The sequence below is a fragment of the Talpa europaea genome, assembly GCF_964194135.1.
Source record: "Talpa europaea genome assembly, chromosome: 15".
NCBI lineage: Eukaryota > Metazoa > Chordata > Mammalia > Eulipotyphla > Talpidae > Talpa > Talpa europaea.
Genome location: NC_140083.1, coordinates 82909675 through 82930847, shown reverse-complemented (window position 1 = coordinate 82930847; position 21173 = coordinate 82909675). Strand labels below are relative to the sequence as shown.

Below are 21173 nucleotides of genomic sequence, written 5' to 3'. Positions count from 1 at the left end.
TTATTTATTTATTTATTTGCTTGTTTGTTTTTGTTTATACATGCACTGGGTACAGTCAGAAGTGCGGGAGGGTGAGAGAATTCACCAGAGCCAGAGCGGGGAGCAGAGCAGGCAGAAGGACCGAAGTACACTGCTGAGGGGAGCAGCGGGCGGCAGGAGAGGTCTGCGCGCCATGTGGGACCCTCCTCTGGTGGCCGGGGAGCAGCCGGGGATCGAACCGGCTCCACAGAGGCTGCGGGCAGCTTCGCAACCCAGCGCTCAACCGCTGCGCCACCAGGGAGGCCCTGCCCAGTTAAATTTAAATGTCAGGTAAAAAACGAATAATTTTTGTGTTAATATGTTCCAAATATGATAAGAGAAATTCTTATGCTAAAAAAAACCACATTATTTATCTATCACTTTCCGGTCTTTTGGCTAAGATCAAGTGTAAAAAACTATTATTTATCTTAAAATTCAAATTTAACCAGGCTTCTGTATTTTATCTGAGCCATAACCTGATATCACCTAACTTTTTTATTCTTCACGACTAAACCTTTACTAAATTTCAGTTGTTTTTGAAGTCCTGACTGTGCCACAGCATGGCTAGTTGGGCCACTTTTGTCTAGTCATTTAATTTCTCGGGGTCCAAAATTATTCATCTGAGAAATAAGAATTATAGAATGTCTTGCATAGATTTGCAGTAAAATGAAAGAATATTGCGTGGAGCGAGTCCCAAGGTGTATTATCGGTCCCCGCCCAAGCCCCGTCCGGCCAAGACTACATATCCCACAATCCCAAGCGGCGTGCCCCGCCATTACCTCACTCCCTGGCGCCTCTCTCGCCAATCCCCTCCTCGCCAAGGTCGGGGCGGGGGGGGGGGGTCCCGGGGCTATTCTCGCGAGCTTTGCTTCCCCCGGCGCCTGTGCGACTCCTATCGCGAGACTTCTCGCGAGACTTCTCGCTCCTCCGCCTCCTCTGCCGCTCCCTCCGCCGCCGCCTTAGCCTGACACCGGACTCAGCCTCTCCCCTGGCCGAGCACCGGCCCGGCTCCACCGAGGCCCCGGCCCCCCGCCCCGCCTCGCCGCCGCCATGGCGGACCCTAAATACGCCGACCTCCCCGGCATTGTGAGTACTGAGCCGGCCCGGCTCCCCAGGACCGCGCCCCCGACCTCCTGCGGACCCCAGAGCTCGCCCGTGACCCCGCCCGCCCGCGGCGCCGCCTCCGCCCGGGGCCCCGCCGCTCGCCCCCGCCGGCCGGGGCCCCGCCGGACGCCTCCACCGCCTGGGCAGGGCCGAGGGGCGGCCTAGTAGGCCCCTTCCGGCGGGCTCCGGCCCCTGGGCCCAGAGCTCGGCCCAGGGCACCGGCCGCTTGTGACCGAGTGTTCTCTGCACCCATCCCGGCGCCCCGCGTCGCCCCAGGCGCCCCAGCAGCCCCGTCCCTCCTCCAGACACACGCTCGCTCACTTGGTGGTGGCCTTCACCCTGCCGAGGAGCAGGCTGCGTGGCAGAGCTCTCGCGCCAGGAGGATAATCTGCCCCGACCCCGCCCTCGCGAGCGCTCCCCGCTTCTCCCACCGTGTCGCCCGCCTTTGTGCCGCGCTGCCCGCCTTCCCCCGCTGGGTTCGAGTCCCAGGACCGCGGGTAGTCAAGTCCTGAGTCACTTTGAACCCTTGGGCCCAGAGGGTGGCGTCCAGGGCTTCCATTGAGAACAGCCCTCTCCTGCTTCTGACTGGACTGCCCCCAAAGATCCTCGCCCCATCCCTTTCAGTTCCAGGGTAACATCTTTATCTCGTACACCCACCACTTACCATCAGGTCCAAGTTGTCCCCACTGTCGTGCCCAGCCCTCTAATACATGACAACTGACGTCCAGTTGAGGGGGCAGGTGGAAGGGACAGAATCCCGGCATCACAGTCTGCCTTCTCTGTTAGTTTGTACAAATGGAGCGGGGCCGGGCGTGTTGCAGATGCTGGGTAGTGAGGTTGGGTGGTCACTGCTTCTACCTGCAGGCCAGGAACGAGCCAGATGTTTATGAAACCAGCGACCTACCTGAGGATGACCAAGCGGAGTTTGATGCGGTAAGGTTCTGTGTTGCCTCAGGCCCCTTCCCTTTTCTGGACAGCCACAGCAGTAGGCGGGTGTGCCAACCCAAAAGCCTGGGTGGTATGTAGCTGCAGAGCTTGTAGAGGGCTTGCGGGCTGGTAGCCACTAGTGGACAGTGCCAGGAAGGGGTCAGTTCAGTGATATTATAACTGACAAGACCAGGTGTAGGGCCTTTTAAATGAAATATCTCAAGCGCTCGCTTTGGCAGCACATATACTAAATAAAATGAAAATACCTCAAAACAGGCATGGGATTAGTAACTTAGGCCCCTGGGGGCTAGTCCATGGTAGTGAATCATGAAGTCTGAGCACTTATAAACTGCTTGTTAGGCAGTAGGCCTATTTTTTTTTTTAAAAGATTTATTTATTTATACAAGCACTGGGTACAGTCAGAAGTGCAGGAGGGTGATAGAATTCACCAGAGCCAGAGCAGGGAGCAGAACAGATAGACTGACAAAATACACCGCTGAGGGGAGCAGAGGTAGCAGCAGGAGAGGTCTGCATGCCATGTGGGACCACGTGGGAGGAGAGGTCTGCACGCCATGTGGGACCCTCGCGGGCCGCCGGCCAGGGAACAAACCAGCGCTGTGGAGGCTGCGGAAAGATTCGCAGCCCAGCGCTCAACCACTGCACCACCAGGGGAGGCCCAATAGGTCTATTTTATAAAATACTTCACTTAACATGTTTTCATTAATATTTTACCAAGAGCTAGACTTTAAAATATAGGGAAATAGTCTTCTATTTGAATAGCCAGTATCCATTGGACATTTCCTTTTTACTACTTTTTTTGTTGTTGTTGCAAGAGCTAGGGTGCAGGCCAGAGGTGCGGAAGTGAGAGGATTCATTAGGGACAGAGTGGGGAGCAGAACAGGCAGATCTACTGCTGAGGGGAGCAGTGGGTGAGGCAGGAGAGGTCTGCTGCACCATTTGGGTCACCTCCGTGGCTGAGACTACTTGTTAGAATCTAAGCCCCTGATTTGAAGGGCTTTTTTTAAAGGATTTATTTATTTATACGAGAACTGGGGTACAGGTCAGAGGCGCAGGAGGGAGGGTGAGAGAATTCATCAGAGACAGAGTGGGGAGCAGAACAGGTAGATGTACCGAAGACACTGCTGAGGGGAGCAGCAGGTGAGGCAGGAGAGGTCTGCCATGCCATGTGGGTTTCTCTCTGGCCGGCCGGCAATTGAACCCGCGCTGCAGAGGCTGCGGACAGCACGGCGCTCAACCCGCTGCACCACCAGGGAGGCCCTGATTTGAAGATTTTAGAAAAATAGGTGACCTGTCCAGAGTGAAACAAATATGAAGAATAACATAAAACTATTATATCAACATAAGAGCAGAGATCCTGGTAATACTTTCGGATCAGAGCAAAACTCTCAGAAGAAATTAACTGTGAACACATTTTTTTTTATCACAAGGGGAGCCATTTAACATTGTTTATTGAGTCTGTTCATTCTATGTTGATTTTTGTGTAATGCACAAGAAATAAATGGCCCTGCTCTCAGAGAGTAGGCTAATGGGGGAGTTAGGCTATATATAAGAAGTACATAGAAGAAAACACAAAATTTAATCAAGGGAAATCAACGTAGTAAAAACTCTGTGAGTGCCATGGAGAACCACGCTCTATTAGCATATCTTATAGAGTGTGTTTTAGGTTCTGTTATTTCCAAAGAGAGCTGGACTTGGTCACGCTGATGGTGTGAAAGCTCAGTACTGTTGTGACCAAGAGTCAGTGGGAACAGGCTCAAGATGTGTGTCTGTCAGTCTGTGGCTATGTCTGTGGGGCTGGTTAGTTCTGGAAAATGCTGGTTGCTGGCTTATGATGTATGGCTTGGCGTACTCACTCACTTCTTATTTGATTTTCCCTTGTGGAAGTGGTTCCTACTCAGTGGGGAACACCTTCCCAGTCCCCTCTCTCAGTGGTGTGTTTCTTGTGGCTTCTGTACTTGCTGGCATGTCAGTCTGTCCCCCAAGCTTGAATACCTGGAGATAATTGTAGATGTAATAGCTGAAGGACCTGGGTATGCACCTCTCTCCTGTCTTACCAGGAAGCTGTCCCTGGGCTTCCAGGGCAGGTAACGTGCTGAGGACTTCACTCTTCTGCCACAGTTCAGAAACTGGCCTAGTTTCAAATCTGGCCTAGACCTCTCTATAAAATATCAAGTCTTCATGAGATAATGAATGAAACTTTGTCCCTTTGTCACTGAGATGCAAACAGGTAGTATCACCGTAGTTCCCTTTCCAAACCAAAAAAAAAAAAAAAAAAAAATACATTGTGGTTTTCCTTTTGAGTTGCACAAAAGGAGTATCTTTTAATAAAAAGAAAGTGACATCTATTCAGGTGTGGAAGAGCCTGAATGTGCCACCTTGGCCGGCTGCTTCTCCCTGCTGAGACTGAGTAGCTTATTTTAGTAGCATTGAGTGAAATGACTAATGGGGAGAAGATACTGTACATGTTTGCTTCCTGCAACATAGTGCCCAAGATGCGGGGGCAGCAGTGCATCGGAGCTGGGCATAAATGCAGGAGGATCAGTCGCCTCCATCACCTCAGCTAAATGACTCTTTGCTGAGGAGTGAGTGGGGTGGGAAGGCCTTCAATTGCTTCAGGAGCCCTGGGGAAGCGGGGGCTGGGCAGAGGGGGCTGAGATATTTCCTGGTGTCAGCTAATGCGTCTGGCCCTACATGTCCCTATAGGCTTTGTGAGGGTAGCTTTCGGGAAGTCAGCTGAGTAATGGTTCTGCTGTTGCTCTTAATACTGACGTAAATGTGCAACTTGAGGAGCAGTGGTTGTGTTTAGACAATCCAGAAGCAGCCTCTCTCCTCACCTCCCTTTCCAAGATCTGGCGCTGGCTACGGGGCACATCGCCACAACTGTGGCTGCAGCCTGAGGTTTTTAGTCACCTTCTTAATCCTTGGTGATGGCATTGCTCTGCCTTAGTCTCCAGACTATTTTCAATTGTAATTGTATTTGTTTTAAAAAGTAGGTAATACATGCAGATAGAACAAAAAGTTTCTCTTCTCGTCCCTGCCTGTCACCGCTCAGTTCCCTTCCTTGGAGAGAGCCAATATAGCTTCCTATGGAACCTTTTTCTGGGGGGTGGGATGGGGGGTAACTTCAGACTTGAAAGGGATAGTCAAACAACATTGACCCTCCCTGTCTTGATGTCTTTCACCTGATTGTCCACTGTGGAAGAAATCAGGCCGTTGAGGGAAATGCCTTTTAATACCCTTTAAAAATTGTAACTGCTAGTTTATCCTAAACATAAAAAGTTTTTTTTTTTTTTTTTTTTGTTTTTTTTTTTTATTCTCATGGGGAGAGGATGGGGAAAGAAAATAGTCAACGGTTTTAATTTTGGTCAAGATGGTCCTGATTTTTCTACATCCCTTTAGTAAAACCACAGGAGCTGGAAGTAAAGTGTTCTCAAGTGAATGGGCCAGCAGACAGCACAGACTGGCCCTTTCCTGCCCATCTGGGAGGCCCTCCTTGGAAGGAGGACACTTCTGGGTTGATGGGTTTGGTGGCTCGTTTGGAAACTTATTAAACTGTCTAATTGTTGAAGCCAATTCCCAGTTGACATTTCCTCTCCCCTGGGCCCACAACCTGCTTTGAGTTTGTGTATTCTGCTCCTGGCTTTGAACTGCTGGAGCAAGGGGGGTAAATGTAGAAAACCCCGCTAGAAACAGTATGTAGTCTCCTTGTATGCCATGAGTATGCCTTGTCTCTGTGCCACGTGGGGGGGGCATGCCCTGACCGTAGCTGGTGGGGCCCTGCGACAGGCCTCAGCCCGGCACTGGGTGAGCCGCTGGAGGCCCCGCCAGCCCGAGAGGGGAAGCAGTAGGTCTCTCCCTCGCAGAGGGAGATGTCATAGCGTATGCTTGACTGTTTGCTGACTACTGGCACACTTAAACTTACGTGAGTTTTTCCTAATGCTTCCCCCCATCCTCCCTCCTCACCACCTTGCCTGGACACTAGTTTGCACAAGTAAGACCATTCGATGCTTCTTTGCATGTTTTTTTATCTGCCATCCCGCATGCGATGCTCTGTCACTGTGCTGTTGTTGTAGCTAATCGTCTCACATTCTAATGAGTCCTGAGCTGGGTCACTAAGCGATTCACTGGCCTTGCGTTTAAAGATCATTAACCAGGTTAGCACAGCCGTGACAGGACTTGTCTCTTCCTGCGAGGTCTAGAGAATAAAACTGTCCAGCAGAGGATGGGATAGAAACATGGAGGCTAGAAATGTTTTTAGACACGCTAGAAGGGGGTTGCCTTCCTCTTAGACTGAAATGGAGATGAGAGAGAAGGAGTGGCTTTTAACATTCTAGAAACGAGGACAAGGGCGGCGGCCCTCGGCCTCACTCTTGGCGGCTTATGGATTACCCCCACAAAAAGCCACGTTTTCATATTCGCCCGTGTTCCGCCATTAGAGGAAGGTACGTGGGGTGGGACAGGCGTGTTCTGTGCGGTTTTAAGACACTGACTTGGGTTATTTGTGCTTTCACGAGTCTTTGTGTTTCCGTCCCTCCTTCAGAAGTGGGTGGATGGTCAGCATCATGTTGGTCCATCTGGCAGTTTTATTCTGTAGCACTCTCCATCCTCTGTGTCCCGTGGTCCTGAAGCCCCTGGCTGCAGTGTCAGCATAGAGCCTGAGCAGACTCAGCTCGGCACAGGCCGCTCCCCTGCCTGATCTAGAACCTCAGGTTTGCCCTTTGAGGCGCAGGCACTTAGTCTGGGCACCCGCTAGTGAAAGGGATTGGGAATCGTGTGCCGGGCAGCTGGGATTAGGGCATTTAGGATTTCTTCAGGCAAGGTGGCTGGGTGTAATAGGTTTCTGTGGTGACTGTAGCTACTCCAGGTTGTAGGCATTACACCTAAAATCTCATCATCCCCACCCCCATCCATAGGCTACCCCTGGGGTGTTTTGTACTATTTACAAACACGCCACCTTTTAAAACTGTTTCGGTCTTTCCCCTATTTTATTTGTTTCTCATGATCTGAACTTGAACTTATGGCCCATTGTCCGCTCTCTCCTTGCTTCTCCCAAGCAAGGAGAAAGGTGGTGTGTGTGCCTCCTCCGTGTGTCTGCATGTGTGCACCTGTGAGTGTCTACACCGCTCTGCTCGGAGACGCCCGGCCGGGACCAGGGGCCTGGACCCACCTCTGCCCCGAGCCGAAGTGGGAGTCGTGGCCGGGCTGGACCCTGATGCCTCCCGGGACGGGGGAGGTCAAGGTTTAGGGGAACCTCACCGAGAGCTCTGGAGCAGGAAGCACATGTCTCACACCATCGTGTGTTCTCCCATGCGCCGAGCCATCGCCACCTGCCTGTAGGGCTGTGGGAGAGGCAGGGCATGAGGCTGGCTCCCCGGCTGGCAGGCCTGCGCCAGTCTTGCCTAGAGGCAGGAGCTGTGGTGGCCTGGACCAAAGTAAGGTCTTCTTGATGTATCTCACCTTTTCTCGCTTGTCCACCTCCCACCCCTGTGAATCTTGTGAACGGAGGGTTGGGGCTGCTCGCCGCGCGTGTCGGTGTCCGGGCTGTGCCAGCACGCCCTGACGGCCGGCTCTGGCCGCGCGCGGGGGCGGCCCACCGCCCCAGGGAGCACAAACGCCCGGGCCCGTACAAAGGACCAGGCTCTGCCCTGCCTCTCCTGGCGGCAGCGAATGAGAATGGGCTGCTTTTAGGTTACTCACGTTTCCTTAAGCTCACAATCTGTACCTGATGTATTTTGTTCTGCTTAACCTGAAGCCACGTCAGACCCTGTGGTGAGTGATTCTGCCCTCAGATGCCTCATTCTTCAGAGCTGGAGAACCTGGGAGACAGGGGAAATTGAGCCATGAACTGTTAAGGGAAAGTCCCCCGGAGAATTCTGTGCCCGCAGCCACCTGCAGGCCTTCGCACTCTATAGAGCTCCTGCTTCACACGCTCCGTGCCGCAGCTGCCCCCCCTCAGCCTTCCCTCCCCTCACTTCCCTGTTCCGTGCCGCTCGCTTGCCACAGCATCTAACTCCGAGCTGTCAGGTGGCTTTAAACCGCTGCTGTGGATGGCACAGCTTCATGACATCCTCACCACCAGAGAAGGAAGGGTCCCAAGCTCTGTCTCTTGGGGTATATGGCGACCTCAGCTGAAATTTCTTGGCCCCCAAATTTTGCTAGATTCCCCCGGGCCCGTGGTGCAGTGTGTGTGAAGACTGTCATGTAGTGCATGTGACAATTTGCTAATAAAATTTTGTCTTTTTTTTTCCCCTCCCTCACCCCTGTCTCCCCCACTCCCTTTCCGTTTAACTCTTGATTTTCTCACCTCTGGGGAACCGCAAGGAGCTGGTAAGAAGCCCTACCTTTCGTCTGCTTTTTAACGGGGTGTGCTGTGATGGGCAGTTCTCTCTCCTTTTGTCTACTAACCCTCTCCTCTCTCTACTTAGCCCTGTCCCCACCTTACAAGTCACTGTTAGGCCCACGCCCCAGATCCCCGGATCCTGGCAGAGTGGGTGCCGCTGGCCAAGTGCCAGGAGCACCTCCAGACAGGCGCCACGAGGACCCTAGGGAGGGCCAGCGGGCAGCCGTCTGCCCCAGATGTGCCCCACAGCACCGATGAGACGAAAGCCCCGTCCAGCACTCTGGAGCCCGTGTGCTGAGAATTCGCCCTCTACGACACCCCTTTCCCTGTTAGGAAAAATACACAACAGTTGGCAGCCGCCCGGTGCCCGGCCCATAGCGCGGGCTCGACAAACAGCAGCCCCGGGGAATTTCCTTCCGTGGTCTGCAGACCCGCCTCCCAGTCCTCTTTTTAAGAGGGTTTTTAAATGAGTCTGCATCACCCCGGGAGGAGTGGCCTGTCCTGGAGTGTGAACTTGAAGGAAGGTGGCTGTCTTCCCTGCCACGAGTCCTTTCCAGACACTCTCGGAGACCTCGCAGCGTTCAGCTGGCGAGTGTCGCGGCCGTACTCCGCAGAGTAAAGCGATGATCATTTGAGACTCAGTTACCGCGTCCCCTGTGCGCTGGCCTGTGGGCGGTGAGCCCTTCTTCCCTTCCTCTGGAGCCCTGGCCCTTCCAGCCCGCACTTCCCCGAAGAGATAAAGAACAAGTTGGTATTTTCTCCTAACCGCCTCACCTCCCTATTTTAAAAGTTGCCGTTCACACGGACTCCTGGGAGAGCAGGCCGGAATGGGCCTGGATCTCTGTCTGCTGCTCTTGATGACGTCTCCCCATCACCACCCCCTTCTTCCTCCGCCCCCAGACGGCATCTCGGCCCTGGTTGCATGTATTAGAGGCATCTGGGTAGCTTTTAAATTGGCCTAACTGTCCTGGCCTGACCCCTGAGAATTCAGTCATACTCAACAGAATATGATTCTCTTCCTCCCTCCCTCCCGCTCTCTCTCTCTCTCTCTCGCTCTCTCTCTTTTTTAAACAATTTCCAAGTGATTCTGTAGTGCACCCAGAGTAAAGAACATTGTTAAAGACTCATTTGCCTTCCTCCGGTAGGAGGTAGAGCTGTCTTCCCAGGTAGAACAGGACTCCTGGTCTCCTTCCCCTTCCCTTAGTAGTCAGAGCTGCCAGACTTAACAAATGAAGGCGAGACATCAAATCTCAGGGCCCAGTCTTGGTGTAGTTTGTGGACTCTGAATAGTAAGTAGGTATCTAGTCAGGAGGAAGCCTCTGCTCAATTTCTAGAATAAAATCTCTCCCTTTCCTGACATGCCTGTGTTTATGGAGGCACACCAGTGCTCGAGGCGCAGCAGAGGAGGCAGGGAGAAGAGGCCAGTGCTGTAGCTTCTGCCGGGCTGTCCTCATTTCAGGACTTCGCACACGTGGTACCGGCCACATGTCGTGCTTGTGGCAAGAGATACCTGCTGATGCTTGTGTTTCTAAGATGGCCCGTACAAAGTAATGCCGAGTCCCTTGCCTCTTCTCTCTGCCCTCTCAGCTCCCTGACCTCCTGGAGCCTGGAAATAGGACCTCTGGTCAGGCCCTCTGCCAGCCCTCCTGTAGCATGGAAGGTGTCTTCCCTTCAGCGGCGTGTTAAGGTTGTGACACTCACTCAGCGCCAGGAGTCTGTCTGCTGTCCCTCCTCTTTCCTCACAGCAGAGAGGAGGGGTTAGCTTGAAAACGGACTTCTCAGTGGCAAGGAAACTGACTTTGGGGAGGGGGAGGTTAAAAGAGGTCAGGTTGGTCTCTTGCCCTGAGTGTGAGGTATGTGCCAGATAACTGGGAGGGACCCACTGGATGGGGTGGGGGTGCGGGCAGGCTTTTGTGCAGAGTGGGTGGGGAGGTTACCCTGCCTGTTTCCAGCTAATCAGTGTGTTAATATTTATACAACTGAGACTCCAGAGTTAGCAGGAAGCTCCCGTTTCCTAGGTTGAACCTGGGTCGGAAGCTAGGGATGGAGCGGCCTTCTTTCCCCTTGGGCATGTCGGACCAGTCTCCTGGTTATTGGGGGTTTGAGGGATTGGAAAAGTTGTGTGGTGGAAAGAATCTGCCCTTGGCTTGACCTACCTGTTCCTGCAGGAGGAGCTGACGAGCACAAGCGTGGAGCACATCATCGTCAACCCCAATGCCGCCTACGACAAGTTCAAGGACAAGAGAGTGGGGACAAAGGGACTTGGTAAGACTGGAAATGGGTCAGGAATAGCCAGTCCTCAGGCCTCACTGGGTGCTGCTCTGGGGAGGGGGCCCATCGTGGACGCTGGCATAGTCATGCGACCACGGCTGCCCGGAGCCTGGTCAGGCCTTCACTTCCGTTTTCTCTTGCAGATTTCTCCGACCGTATTGGAAAAACCAAGAGGACAGGCTATGAGTCTGGAGAATACGAGATGGTCTGTTGGCGTGTGTGTTGATGGGAGTGGTGCCGAGATCCTGGCACGCGTTTAGGGAGATCAAGGGATACAGTCGGGACTCCTGTGTCCCTCTAGTGTGGGTTCTGAGGAGCCCAGTAAGATGCAGTGGAGGGTGCTGTATCCCATTGCTTGCTCTGGAGAGTCTGTAAGCCTCCAGCTATCACTGCCTTTATAACTTAGGCTCAGAGTCCGGCTGGATTCCTAGAGTCCCTGACTGGGAGGTGACGTCCTCATCTGTGCTTGTTCTCTAGCTGGGAGAGGGCCTGGGAGTGAAGGAGACCCCCCAGCAGAAGTACCAGCGGCTCCTGCATGAGGTCCAGGAGCTGACCACCGAGGTTGAGAAAATCAAGGTAACTGTACATTCTCTTCTCGCTCTGTGGTGCCAGAGGAGGGCCTCCCACTGGGAAAAGAAAGACTGTCTGAGCTCCTGGGTAAGGAGGCTGAGGTGGTCAGAGTTTGGGAATATACACGGATCTACATTCAGTGTTAAGAAATGCCCTGGTGGCTTCCAGACACAGCTGTCCATAAGGGTCTTGAGCCTGTTCCCTCCCCTTGATTCATACTTGCCGCCCCTCTACTTCCCTTTATACCAGACGACAGTGAAGGAGTCAGCCACCGAGGAGAAGCTGACCCCTGTGGTGCTGGCTAAACAGCTGGCTGCCCTGAAGCAGCAGCTGGTTGCATCCCACCTGGAAAAGTTGCTGGGCCCAGATGCCGCGATCAACCTTACTGACCCCGATGGAGCTCTGGCTAAGTGGGTGCCCCGTTTTGTTGGGAAAACATTGCTGTTTGGGGTATTAGAAGAACTGAGTCATGTACTGACAGGGATGCTAAGGAGAAAGATGGCCTAGCTGTTCTTTAATGAGCGTGACTGGACCGGTCCACATCCTTCAAATCATGATAGTACTCGGTCTCTTGACCAGGCGCCTGCTGCTGCAGCTGGAAGCAACAAAGAACAGCAAAGGAGTTGGTTCAGGGGCAAAGGCCACCAGTGGGAGCCCCCTAGACAGCAGCCTGGTCACATATGAACTGCATTCTCGGCCTGAGCAGGACAAATTCTCCCAAGCCGCCAAAGTAAGTATGCATGTGGTGTTGGCTGAGGGACCGAGAGGGATGTGGCCCTAGACTCCTGCCTCCCTGCGAGGCACCCGAGCTGGGTAAAGGGTGCTGGGAAAGTTTCTGATCGTTTTGATGTCTTGTGCTCCGTGTTTCCGCGTCCAGCTGCTGTGCTGAGATGTCAAGAGTGTGACTAGGGATGTTTCGAGGGAAAGGAATCCCTCGGCAGAGTACAGGAGAAAGGGGGCGGCGGAGCGTAGACGAGCAGAGAGTGGCTGCCATCCCCCACCCCCCCACCGCAGCACGGAGGCTGATGGCAGGTCTCTCCTTCCTCCCTAGGTTGCAGAACTTGAGAAGCGCCTGACAGAGCTGGAAGCAACTGTGCGCTGTGATCAGGATGCCCAGGTCAGGTGCTCTCCTATACGTGGTCTGAACCTCAGACCCTACACCCTGAGCTTTACGGTCCACAGCATTCCACAGAAGCCTGGGCGGAGTCCGAAGAGGGCCTCAGTTCCAGAGTCAGCAGCGGGTGGCCAGCTAGCGGCAGAAAGCACGGGAGGCGGCGGTGATCACATGCAAATACAAACTCACTGATTTCTTTGCTCCTTTATTCCCACCAGAATCCCCTTTCTGCAGGCCTGCAGGGAGCGTGTCTTATGGTGAGTCTAAAAGGAACTGAGGTATTTGATTACTGGGGGGATCCTGGATTGGGTTTGCTTTGAGAATGGTTTTTGGAGCCGTAGCTGTACGTTCATCACCTCCGGTGGGCTGTGGAGTCGCCCCAGTCCGATCCCTCTCATGAACCCCGCCCCACCTCCCACCGCAGGAGACCGTAGAGCTATTGCAGGCAAAGGTGAGCGCCCTGGACCTCGCGGTTCTGGACCAAGTGGAGGCCCGGCTGCAGGTACTAAGTGGTGGATTGCGGAGCACTCGCCACTCTGGCAGCTCTGGGAGTCCACATCGTCACCCTAAAATCTGTGCTTTCAGAGCGTGCTGGGGAAGGTGAATGAGATCGCCAAGCATAAAGCCTCTGTGGAAGATGCAGACACGCAGAGCAAGGTCAGGAAATGCCTTTCCCTGTCTTCCTGCCTTCCCTGCTTCCTCGCATCCCTGTGGTCCTGGTGGTGGTGACGCCCGGGTGGCGCGCAGAGGCCCCCGGCCGCTATCTTCACAGCACTCCCCAGTTGAGAAAGCCCAAGAGCGTGCCCCGCCGCGGAGGCCTGGCCGTCCCCAGCCGCTCCGCTGCCTTTTGTCCCTCCAGGTGCACCAGCTTTATGAAACCATTCAGCGCTGGAGCCCCGTCGCCTCCACCCTCCCCGAGCTGGTGCAGAGACTTGTCACCATCAAGCAGCTGCATGAGCAAGGTGGGACGGGCCCTGCCGGGGCGCTGCGTGGCACTGGAAAGGGGGGAACCCGTGTTCCCTCCCCTCGCCGCAGTCTAACCTGCCCGCTCTTTCCTGTAGCTATGCAGTTTGGGCAGCTCCTGACACACTTGGACACCACACAGCAGATGATTGCCAGTTCCCTCAAGGACAACACTACACTCTTAACGCAGGTGTGTCCCCTCACGGGTCGGCGCCCTCTCCTCCGGCACACGGACCAGCTTCTCCGTAAGGGTCGGCCTTCTCTTAGCTGCGCCCAGCGGAGAGCGAGTCCTCGGCGGCTGGCAGCGCCGTTCTGTCAGGGAAAGCGTTCCCGGTGCGCGCCCGGCCCGTGGGCCCGTCAGGACGAATGAAAAAATACACGAAGCGTTTGGTGTAATGTGTTCTTCCTGCAGCACAGTGTTCTAAAATTTTGAACCAGTAAAACCCACATTTCAACAAAATCAGATTCGGCTCGTCGCATCAGAGAGATGAAGGGCTGTGGCCGGGGGCGTCGGGGCGAGTCCGCAGAGCCCGCCTGCGGGGACGCGCTCCCGGGCAGCTCGAGAACTGCTGCGCCGCGCTCCGCTGCGGGGCTCGCGGGCTGTTTCCGGCTCCGCGTTGTCTTGTTCCTCGGCCAGTAAGTACCCGGCCCTCGCCCACAGTAAGACGTCTCTGGCTTTCTAGGTGCAGACAACCATGCGTGAAAACCTGTCCACGGTTGAGGGGAACTTTGCCAACATTGATGAACGGATGAAGAGACTGGGCAAGTGAGCGCCTTCGGGGGATGGAGCACGGGGGTCACCCCGCCCCTTGGATCTTAACAGCTTACATAGTTCCCCCGCAACTGTAACTCTCGCATCCCCATCCCGTTCGACATTGGGGGCCAGGGGTTTCTTCCTGCATGTGGGGTTCACACCCCTCTGGTGCACACAGAGTGGCAGCTGGGGGGGATTAGATGCTGGTCTCTCCTTCGGCCCCGGGCCCAGCCACACGCTAGCCCGCGTCCAGTACCGCGCTGCCCGGTGTGGGGACGCTGGGTCCCGTCCTGCCGCGTGGCCCCCCCGCCCGGCTGCAAGTCCGTACAGCTGTTTCTGACCATTAAAAGCTGTTGTACTCCGTGTGGTCTCTGCTGTGCTTCCTGGGGAAAAGGCAGGACCGAGAGGCATTCCCAGCCCGGTGGCGGGCCCAGCCCCGCGACTACGAGAGGGCGATGCGAGTTTTAACCTGTTTTTTACCAAGGAGCCAAGGAAAAAATGAGCACGGAGTCAGAGCCAGAGTTTCAAAATATTCTCATCTGTTAAATTAAGAGTGTCTCCCATAGAAAAGCAGTGGAGGCCCCGCAGGGCAAGTACAAAACAGAATTAAAACTCCCAAGGGTCTCGTCTTTACAAAAGAAAAGGCAGGAGGCAGCCCCTGGACAGCTGGTCGTGCTGGCCGCTCCGGTTGGACCACGTTGCATAATCCTCAGTCGCATCATCACAACGTCTCTGAGCATTTTGACGGGGGAGAAGGGGCAGTGTAGTGTGTGTGGGAGGAGAGGCCCAGAGGGCTCTCTGTGCCCCCTGACCCCCTTTTCGAATCCCAGAGGAGAGTAGAGGGAGGCTGGCTACACCCTGCAGTGAGGCTATGTGTTTCAAACCTGGGGACAGGGGAAGAGGGGTCTGTGCTTTGAGCAACCTGAGCCAGAGGCAGAGGGGTGTCGGGCGGGGAGGGTGCGTGATGCTTATTGCTTTGTACCTTTCACTGGGAAGGAAGGAGGGCAGCAGCCAACAGTAGCTCACAGGTTTGTAAACTGAGCCTGCTGGCTTCAAGAGGGGAGGCAATGAAGTCGAATTAAATATAAAAGTTGTTTGTGCAAAAATAACTTAAATAAAAGACCTGGGGAAGGGGGTGTTCCCCTTAGCCTGGTGGGGAGAGGGCCTTATACCACCCCCCCAGGCCTCTTCAGTGACATGGCTTTGGGGGGGAGGAGGTGAGCTTCCCTACCCCCTGCAATGGCTCAGGACGGGATTGTAGGGTGCGGGGTTGCCTTTGTGCTCTGAGTGGGAGGAGCGCCCCCGCCCACTGTCCACAGGTGCAGGTGGCCGGCAGGGGCTCCCAAGGCTCAGCACTCAGCTCTCCCCAGTCAGGGTCAGGTCCAGCTCCAGGTATGGCTGCTATGGGGCCAGTTTCCTCCTCTTGTTTTTGGCAGGACGGCCAGGGCGGGCCCGGGGAGGCAGAGGGACGGCCGGCTGCGCGAGGGGCGAGGGGGAAGGTGGAAAAGGGACGGAAGGGCTTGGCGTCAGGAAAGCCCCCCCCCCCCCCCCCCCCCCCCCCGCCTCCCGCGCCCACGCGCACTTACTCGGGTCGCGGGGCTGGGGTCCAAGGTGACGTCCTGGCGGGAGCTATTGCTGTTCCTGGCGGGGCTGCAAGGAGGACACGCGATCAGGGCGGCAGGGGCGGATGCTCCTGCTCACGTGCAGGCGAGCCCTGCCTCCGGGGAAGCTAGGCTACTCTTCAGACGGGCCTGTCAGCGCAGCAGGGGGAAGCCAGGGTTGGGGGGGCCGGCACTCACTTGTATTTTCTTCTCCGGCCACGACGAGACTTTCTAACCACCCCTGGAGGCACCTGAGGAAAGACGACCTGTGTGTAGGAAGTGAGGAAAAGCTCCCGGTGGGCCCGGCCCCCCCTTCAGCCCGGACCTCCCGGTCGCCGCGCTCACCTTAAGGTCCTCAGAATGGGGCCCAGGAGGGGATGGATCCTTGGGCTCAGCACCCCCTTCCGGCAGCTCCCCATTATGCTGCCAGTGGTGGGTCCTCCTGGGGGACCTTTCCATTTGTCCATTGAAGCCACCACGGGCTCCCCACTTGAGCGCCAGCCGACCAGGCTCCCGCCGGCCGCCGGGCTTTCGGCCCCGGCCTGGCCTGGCCTCACCGTTAATGCCCCGAAGTCCCCCTCCTCCCCTCCGGCCCCGCTTCCCTGACCCCCTCCCAGTGAGCAGCTCGGGGACTGGAGGGTCAGGAGAACCGTGGGGAGGGGCTAAGGCACTGAGGGGAGGCCTGGCGGGCTCCGGTTCAAGGGCTGAGGTGGGGCTCTCGGGGGGCAGACAGGGTGCTTCTGGCTGCTCTGGAGGGATCTGCAGACAAAAACCAAATTCCCGTCGGTCTCCAACAGTCTCTGCTCTGGCAGCGCGGGACGCCTATGACGACTCAGAACGCCCGTGTTTTGCGTTCGGGAGGAAACCGGCAGGCGCCCGCCCGCGCCCCCACCCTCACCTGGAGACTCTGTAGCAGGCAGGCCAGGGGACTGGACGCCTCTGAGAGGGGTGGAGGAGCTCCCCCCCCAGGGAGGAGCTGCAGCCCCAACTGGCCAGAGAGAAGAGGGCCAGGAGGCTGCAGCAGGCTGGGGAGGGTTCCAGGGCTGCTGGTCAGCGAAGACAGGTCACCTGGGAAGGAATGACAGTCAGGGGTCTCCCGAGCAAACCGAGCGGGCCGAGCAAACCTCATTCCTCGCTTCAGGCTTTGCTGCAGGGCCAAGACCCTTCCCTGGGCGCCCCCCGCCCCCCCTCACTGCCTGCTTTTCTTTCGCAGCGGAGCCTTCCCTCAAACTTACCCAGCAGGCTGGCACTCAGCAGAGGGCTAAGGAGTTGGGGGGGTCTCCCTGAGTTGGAGGGGGCCTTGCCCAGAGAGGAGGCCCCCGGGTCAGTAGTTGCCGTGGTGACACTGGAGGTAGGTGGTCCAGGTTGGGGGGCACTCAGGACACAAGGCTAAGCAGAAAGAACGGCCGGTTCTAGCCCACGGCGCGCGGTCCGCAGCACTCGCCGCTCTCCGCGTGCACAGTCTCGGCGATCCCTCCCGCGGAGCAGGCCGCGCTCCTCCGATACAGACCTAGTTCCCGCGGCCGTCACACCCCCAGCCGAGGACTGAGCAGACCCCCAGCACACCCCCAGCCAAAGGCCCCGAGGCAGAGCTCAGGCCTAAAACCGAAAGCTTCTGATTCCCATCTCTCGTCTGTCCCGCCCCCTCACCCCCATCCTCACCTGGGGGGGTGTCCCCGAGGGGGGATCCAGGCTGGCAGCCAGCAGCGCAGAATTTAAAGCTATGAGGGTAGGGGGGCCTGAAAGTGGGGGGAATAGCAGGGGGGGCAAGTCTCCCAAACCTGAAAACGTCTCCCCACTTGGACCCCCGGCTCCCTCTGCAGATCCTTCCCCATCCCCAGCTGTGGGGCCCAGGGTCAACAGGGGCAGGAAAGAAGCCAGGAGGTTGCTAGGAGGTGCGGAAGGGGGTGGAAGGAGGTCCGAGGGGGGTGGCGGAAGCAGGGAAGCCACTAAAAGCGAAGGCCCTTCAGGCTCGCCTGGTGCTATGGGAGGGCCAGGTCCCCCGGGTGGGGGCAGCAGGGGCTCAGGGGGAGGCTGGCCCCCTCCCCCAGCCAGCACACCAAACAAACTGTGGCTGAGCATCGGAGAGGGCGGGGGCTGCCCCAGACTCAGAGGGAGAGGCAAGGCCCCTAGCATCCCTGGGAAGCCAGCTCCACTCAGTGCCAGGCCCTGCTCAGGGCTGGGGAAGGGGAAAGCCTCCCCACCAGCCAGGGGAGGCAGAGGGCAGGCCGGGCCCGCCCCCATCCCAAGCCCTTCAGACGGGCTTTGAAGCACAGGGCTGGGGACCAGGGGGGCTTTGGAGGCAGCTGGTGGGGCAGGGGCACCTGAAAAGGAAGAGAGAAATTCAGCTCGAGGGGGGCTCTTTCTCCCGGCGCCCGAAAGACCCCAACCTCCCTGCCCACCACCCAGAGGGCCTGAAGCGCTAGACCGGACTGTACCTGGCACGCTGCTGAGGCTGCCGCTGGCGGTCCCGGGCAGAGCGGGCTGCAGGGGATGCCGGGGCTGGGGCGGGCTCCCTGAGGAGAGGGCTGGGGGCGGAGGAAGGTGTGCGTCTGACCCCAAGAGGTTAAAGCTTCCATCAGAGTGGGAAGGGCCGGGGGTTGGGAGTCCCAGCAGGGACAGCACAGAGGGGAGGATAGGCTGGGATGGCTCAGGGAGAGGAAAGGGCTGGGGGGCGGGGGCCGGGGCCGGGGCCCGAGGCCGGGTCCTTCTAGGGACTTGGGGACCTCCCCCTTCTAGCAACCGCAGGACAGTGGGAGGCCTGCGAGGGCGGCGCTGCGAGGGTCTGGGTGAAGAGTGGGAAGCTGAGGGCACCTGGGCACGGGGCCTTCGGCCCTGTAAAGTGCTGGGAGGGGGGAGCGGGGGGTGCTGTGCCTTGGCCGCTGCGGAGAGTAGGCTGCTAGCAAGGAAGGGGGGTGCCCCAGGCCCCTCCACTGTAGGTGCCCCTCCCAGGGGTCCCAAGACCAGGGGCAGGTGCATAGTGGCTGAAGACACTGGTGGCTGAGTGGCAGGACCAGGGGGGCCGGGGGGAGCGGGGAGATTATTGCTTGGGGGGAGTGGAGGGGGTGTTAAGGCATCACTACAGTGGAAGAGAGGGGGGTCTGTCGGTGGTGAGGAGGATGCATGAGGAGCTGGAGGAGACCCCAGGTCAGGGGGCAACAGGCTGGATCGGAGGGCAGCTCCCCAGTTGTACGAGGGGGCATTGAGGCTGATAGCAGGTGGAGGCGGCGGAGCTGGAGAGGGGGCATTTCCCCTCGGGAGGAAACAGGGGCTGCTGCTGCCTCCAGAAGGGACTGGGTCAGGAAGCCTTGGCGGTGGGAAGAGCCCCCCAGGGCCTGCTAGTGGGGGGAAGGCCTGTGGAACTGAGGGGGGTTCTGGGGGAAGGGAGCCAGGACCCCCATTAAGTGGAGTTGGAGGAGGGGCTCTACAGGGAGGGCGGGCGGGAGGGGGCCCTGGGGACACAGTGTGGAACATTTGGGGGCTCGATCCCTCTCCTGCAACAGATGAGAAACGAAAGGTCAGCCTGGGGCGCCCCTTCCAAGCCATTGCTTTTGACTTCTCCACCCACCGCCCCTCAGTTCCCAGCCTCCCTGCGCCGCCCCTCGCCCCCTCCCGCAGCCCCTCCCGCGACCCTTTTCCCAAGCCCTGAAGTTTCCTCAGCCCCGAGTCCGATGAAGACTCACCAGGAGAATGTGAGCAGGTGGTCTCCATGCTGCGGTACAGAGTTGCCATGGCAACGGCTTTCCGCCGGTGGTTGCACAGCTTGGTCATGTCCTCCTCTGATGCTGGCCCCACCCCAGCCCCACCCGGGGTCACCGGGGCCAAAGGGTCAAAGTTGAAAACCTGTGCGGTAGAGGGGTAGAGGGCATGGACGGGGCCCTGAGGAACGGGAGCCGTGAGGGCCGACCCGGCCGGCGAGCTGCATGAAGCGGAAGCGCCAGGGCTCCCCCCGCGCGCTCTGGCTCCACGCTCACCTTGGGGACGTTGAGTGGACACTCCAGACCGCACTTGCAGGTCCCATCGCTGAGGAGGTAGCTCCGGGTTTGCTCCAAGGAAGACAGCTCCGTGCCACTTGGGCTGGGGGAGGGCGGGGGAGAGCGGGGCTGAGTCGACGCTGACCCAGGAGATACCCAGGCCCCGTCCGCTCGCCAAAGGCCTTCCCGCAAAGAGCAGATGCCGAGGGCTCTTGGGGAGACCCAGAAAGGAAGGAGAGGGTGAAAAGAGCAGAGGCCCGGGGAGCAAAGAGGGTGCGGGAGCCAGAACAGCGGAGGGTGACCGAGGGCCAGAGCCCTCAGGTACCAGACGGGAACAGAAAGAGAAAACTCAGGCAACCAGAGAGCCCGACCAGAAGTGGGGGGCGCCGAGGCCCGTACCTGATGTAGAGCACAGCACCCTCCCGAACGCAGCGCTGCCAGCCCACGGGGACAGATGTGGCCACAGGGCCCCCAGCTCTGTCTGCTCCGCTGCTCTCATTGCCCCCATTCATTGTGTGTAGTCGGCTCCCACGTGCCTGGGGGCGGACACCAGCGTGGGCACCGGGGAAGCTCAGCTGGGCTGGTACCGGACCGAGCTCTCCGGGAACACGGAGGTCGGGGGAGACCCAGAAGGTTCGGGGGCAGGGGAAGGCCTTGGAGAGCTGGGGGCGCGGACGAAGCGGGGGGCCCTCGGTCACCCCCCACGGCTACCTGAACATCTCTGCAAACATTGTGGGGTCCAGTCTAAAGCCGGGCGGCCGGCTTAGCCCACACCTGCAACACAGGGGGGACGGCCGGGCTGTCAGGCGTTTGTCAAGCTCAGGGGCGTGCCGCGGCCCAGGGCGCCCCGCGAGCGCCGCGCTCGCACAAGTGCTCGGGAAGGTCGCCGGGACCTGCCGGCTGCGGCCACGGCCTCCCGGCCTCGTCCGCGCCCGGGACGCGGGTCCACCCCGCGGCCGGTGGCCACGGACCCCGCGTACAAAGGGTCGGGCCCGCGGGCAGCGCAGCCCCCCGGCGGGACGGGCGCCCCTACCCCAGACCACGAGGAAGTTCCCGAGCCCGGCCCCGCGGCCGCCCCGCAGAGGTCACCCCGCAACTGCCCGGGGCGCCCCGCGGACGCCCGCGCCGGCCCCGCCGGCCGATCCCGAGCGGCGCATTTAGGTTTCGCAGAAAGGCCGGGACCAGCTTTGTCCTCCCGGCGCCCGAGAGGCGCGACCCCCGGGCGCGAGGGGGGCGCCCCGCTCCTGCCGCCGCGTCGGGCCCGCCCCGAGCGCGCCCCCGGCCGGCGCCCGCGCCCCCCGCCCTCCCGCCGCCGCGGAACTTTCCCTCGAGCCGGCGCCTGTCACCGGCCGCTCCCGGGCGGGAGGGGGAGGCAGAAGTAGGAAGGAACTTGGGGCGCGGCGGGCGGGGCGCGGGGCGCGGGGGGCGGCGCGGGCAGAAGTCGGGCGCCGCGGCGCGATCGGGGGGGCCGGGGCCGGGGCCGCGGCCGGGGGGAGGGGCGGGGGGAGGGGGCCGG

At 58.4% G+C, this 21173-nt stretch overlaps 2 protein-coding genes across 4 annotated transcripts; one reads left to right on the top strand and one right to left on the bottom strand.

The window, feature by feature from the left end:
* Window positions 1–1068: 1068 nt before the first annotated feature.
* DCTN2 (dynactin subunit 2) lies at window positions 1069–14545 on the top strand (the record flags this gene model as incomplete). Of its 2 annotated transcripts, none has more annotated exons than XM_084255631.1 (14): window positions 1069–1104; window positions 1987–2055; window positions 10579–10675; window positions 10825–10886; window positions 11159–11257; window positions 11501–11661; window positions 11831–11981; window positions 12303–12368; window positions 12584–12622; window positions 12790–12867; window positions 12951–13022; window positions 13225–13327; window positions 13427–13518; window positions 14012–14545. In XM_084255631.1, the coding sequence occupies 14 exons, from the start codon at window positions 1069–1071 to the stop codon at window positions 14096–14098; spliced, it is 1212 nt and encodes a 403-aa protein (XP_084111757.1). In that variant the 3' UTR covers window positions 14099–14545. The 2 variants fall into 2 exon arrangements, with proteins under 2 accessions (XP_084111757.1, XP_084111756.1); XM_084255630.1 differs by having other exon boundaries at window positions 1987–2061.
* Window positions 14546–15483: 938 nt separating this feature from the next.
* Window positions 15484–20169, bottom strand: MBD6 (methyl-CpG binding domain protein 6; the record flags this gene model as incomplete). 2 transcript variants are annotated; one of them, XM_084254726.1, is made up of 11 exons in its annotated part: window positions 15484–15558; window positions 15669–15732; window positions 15882–15934; window positions 16029–16442; window positions 16576–16751; window positions 16919–17072; window positions 17346–18007; window positions 18122–19177; window positions 19367–19526; window positions 19658–19760; window positions 20057–20169. In XM_084254726.1, 11 exons carry the CDS (start codon window positions 20167–20169, stop codon window positions 15484–15486), a joined length of 3030 nt encoding a protein of 1009 aa, XP_084110852.1. The 2 variants fall into 2 exon arrangements, with proteins under 2 accessions (XP_084110852.1, XP_084110853.1); XM_084254727.1 differs by having other exon boundaries at window positions 16582–16751.
* Window positions 20170–21173: the final 1004 nt, after the last annotated feature.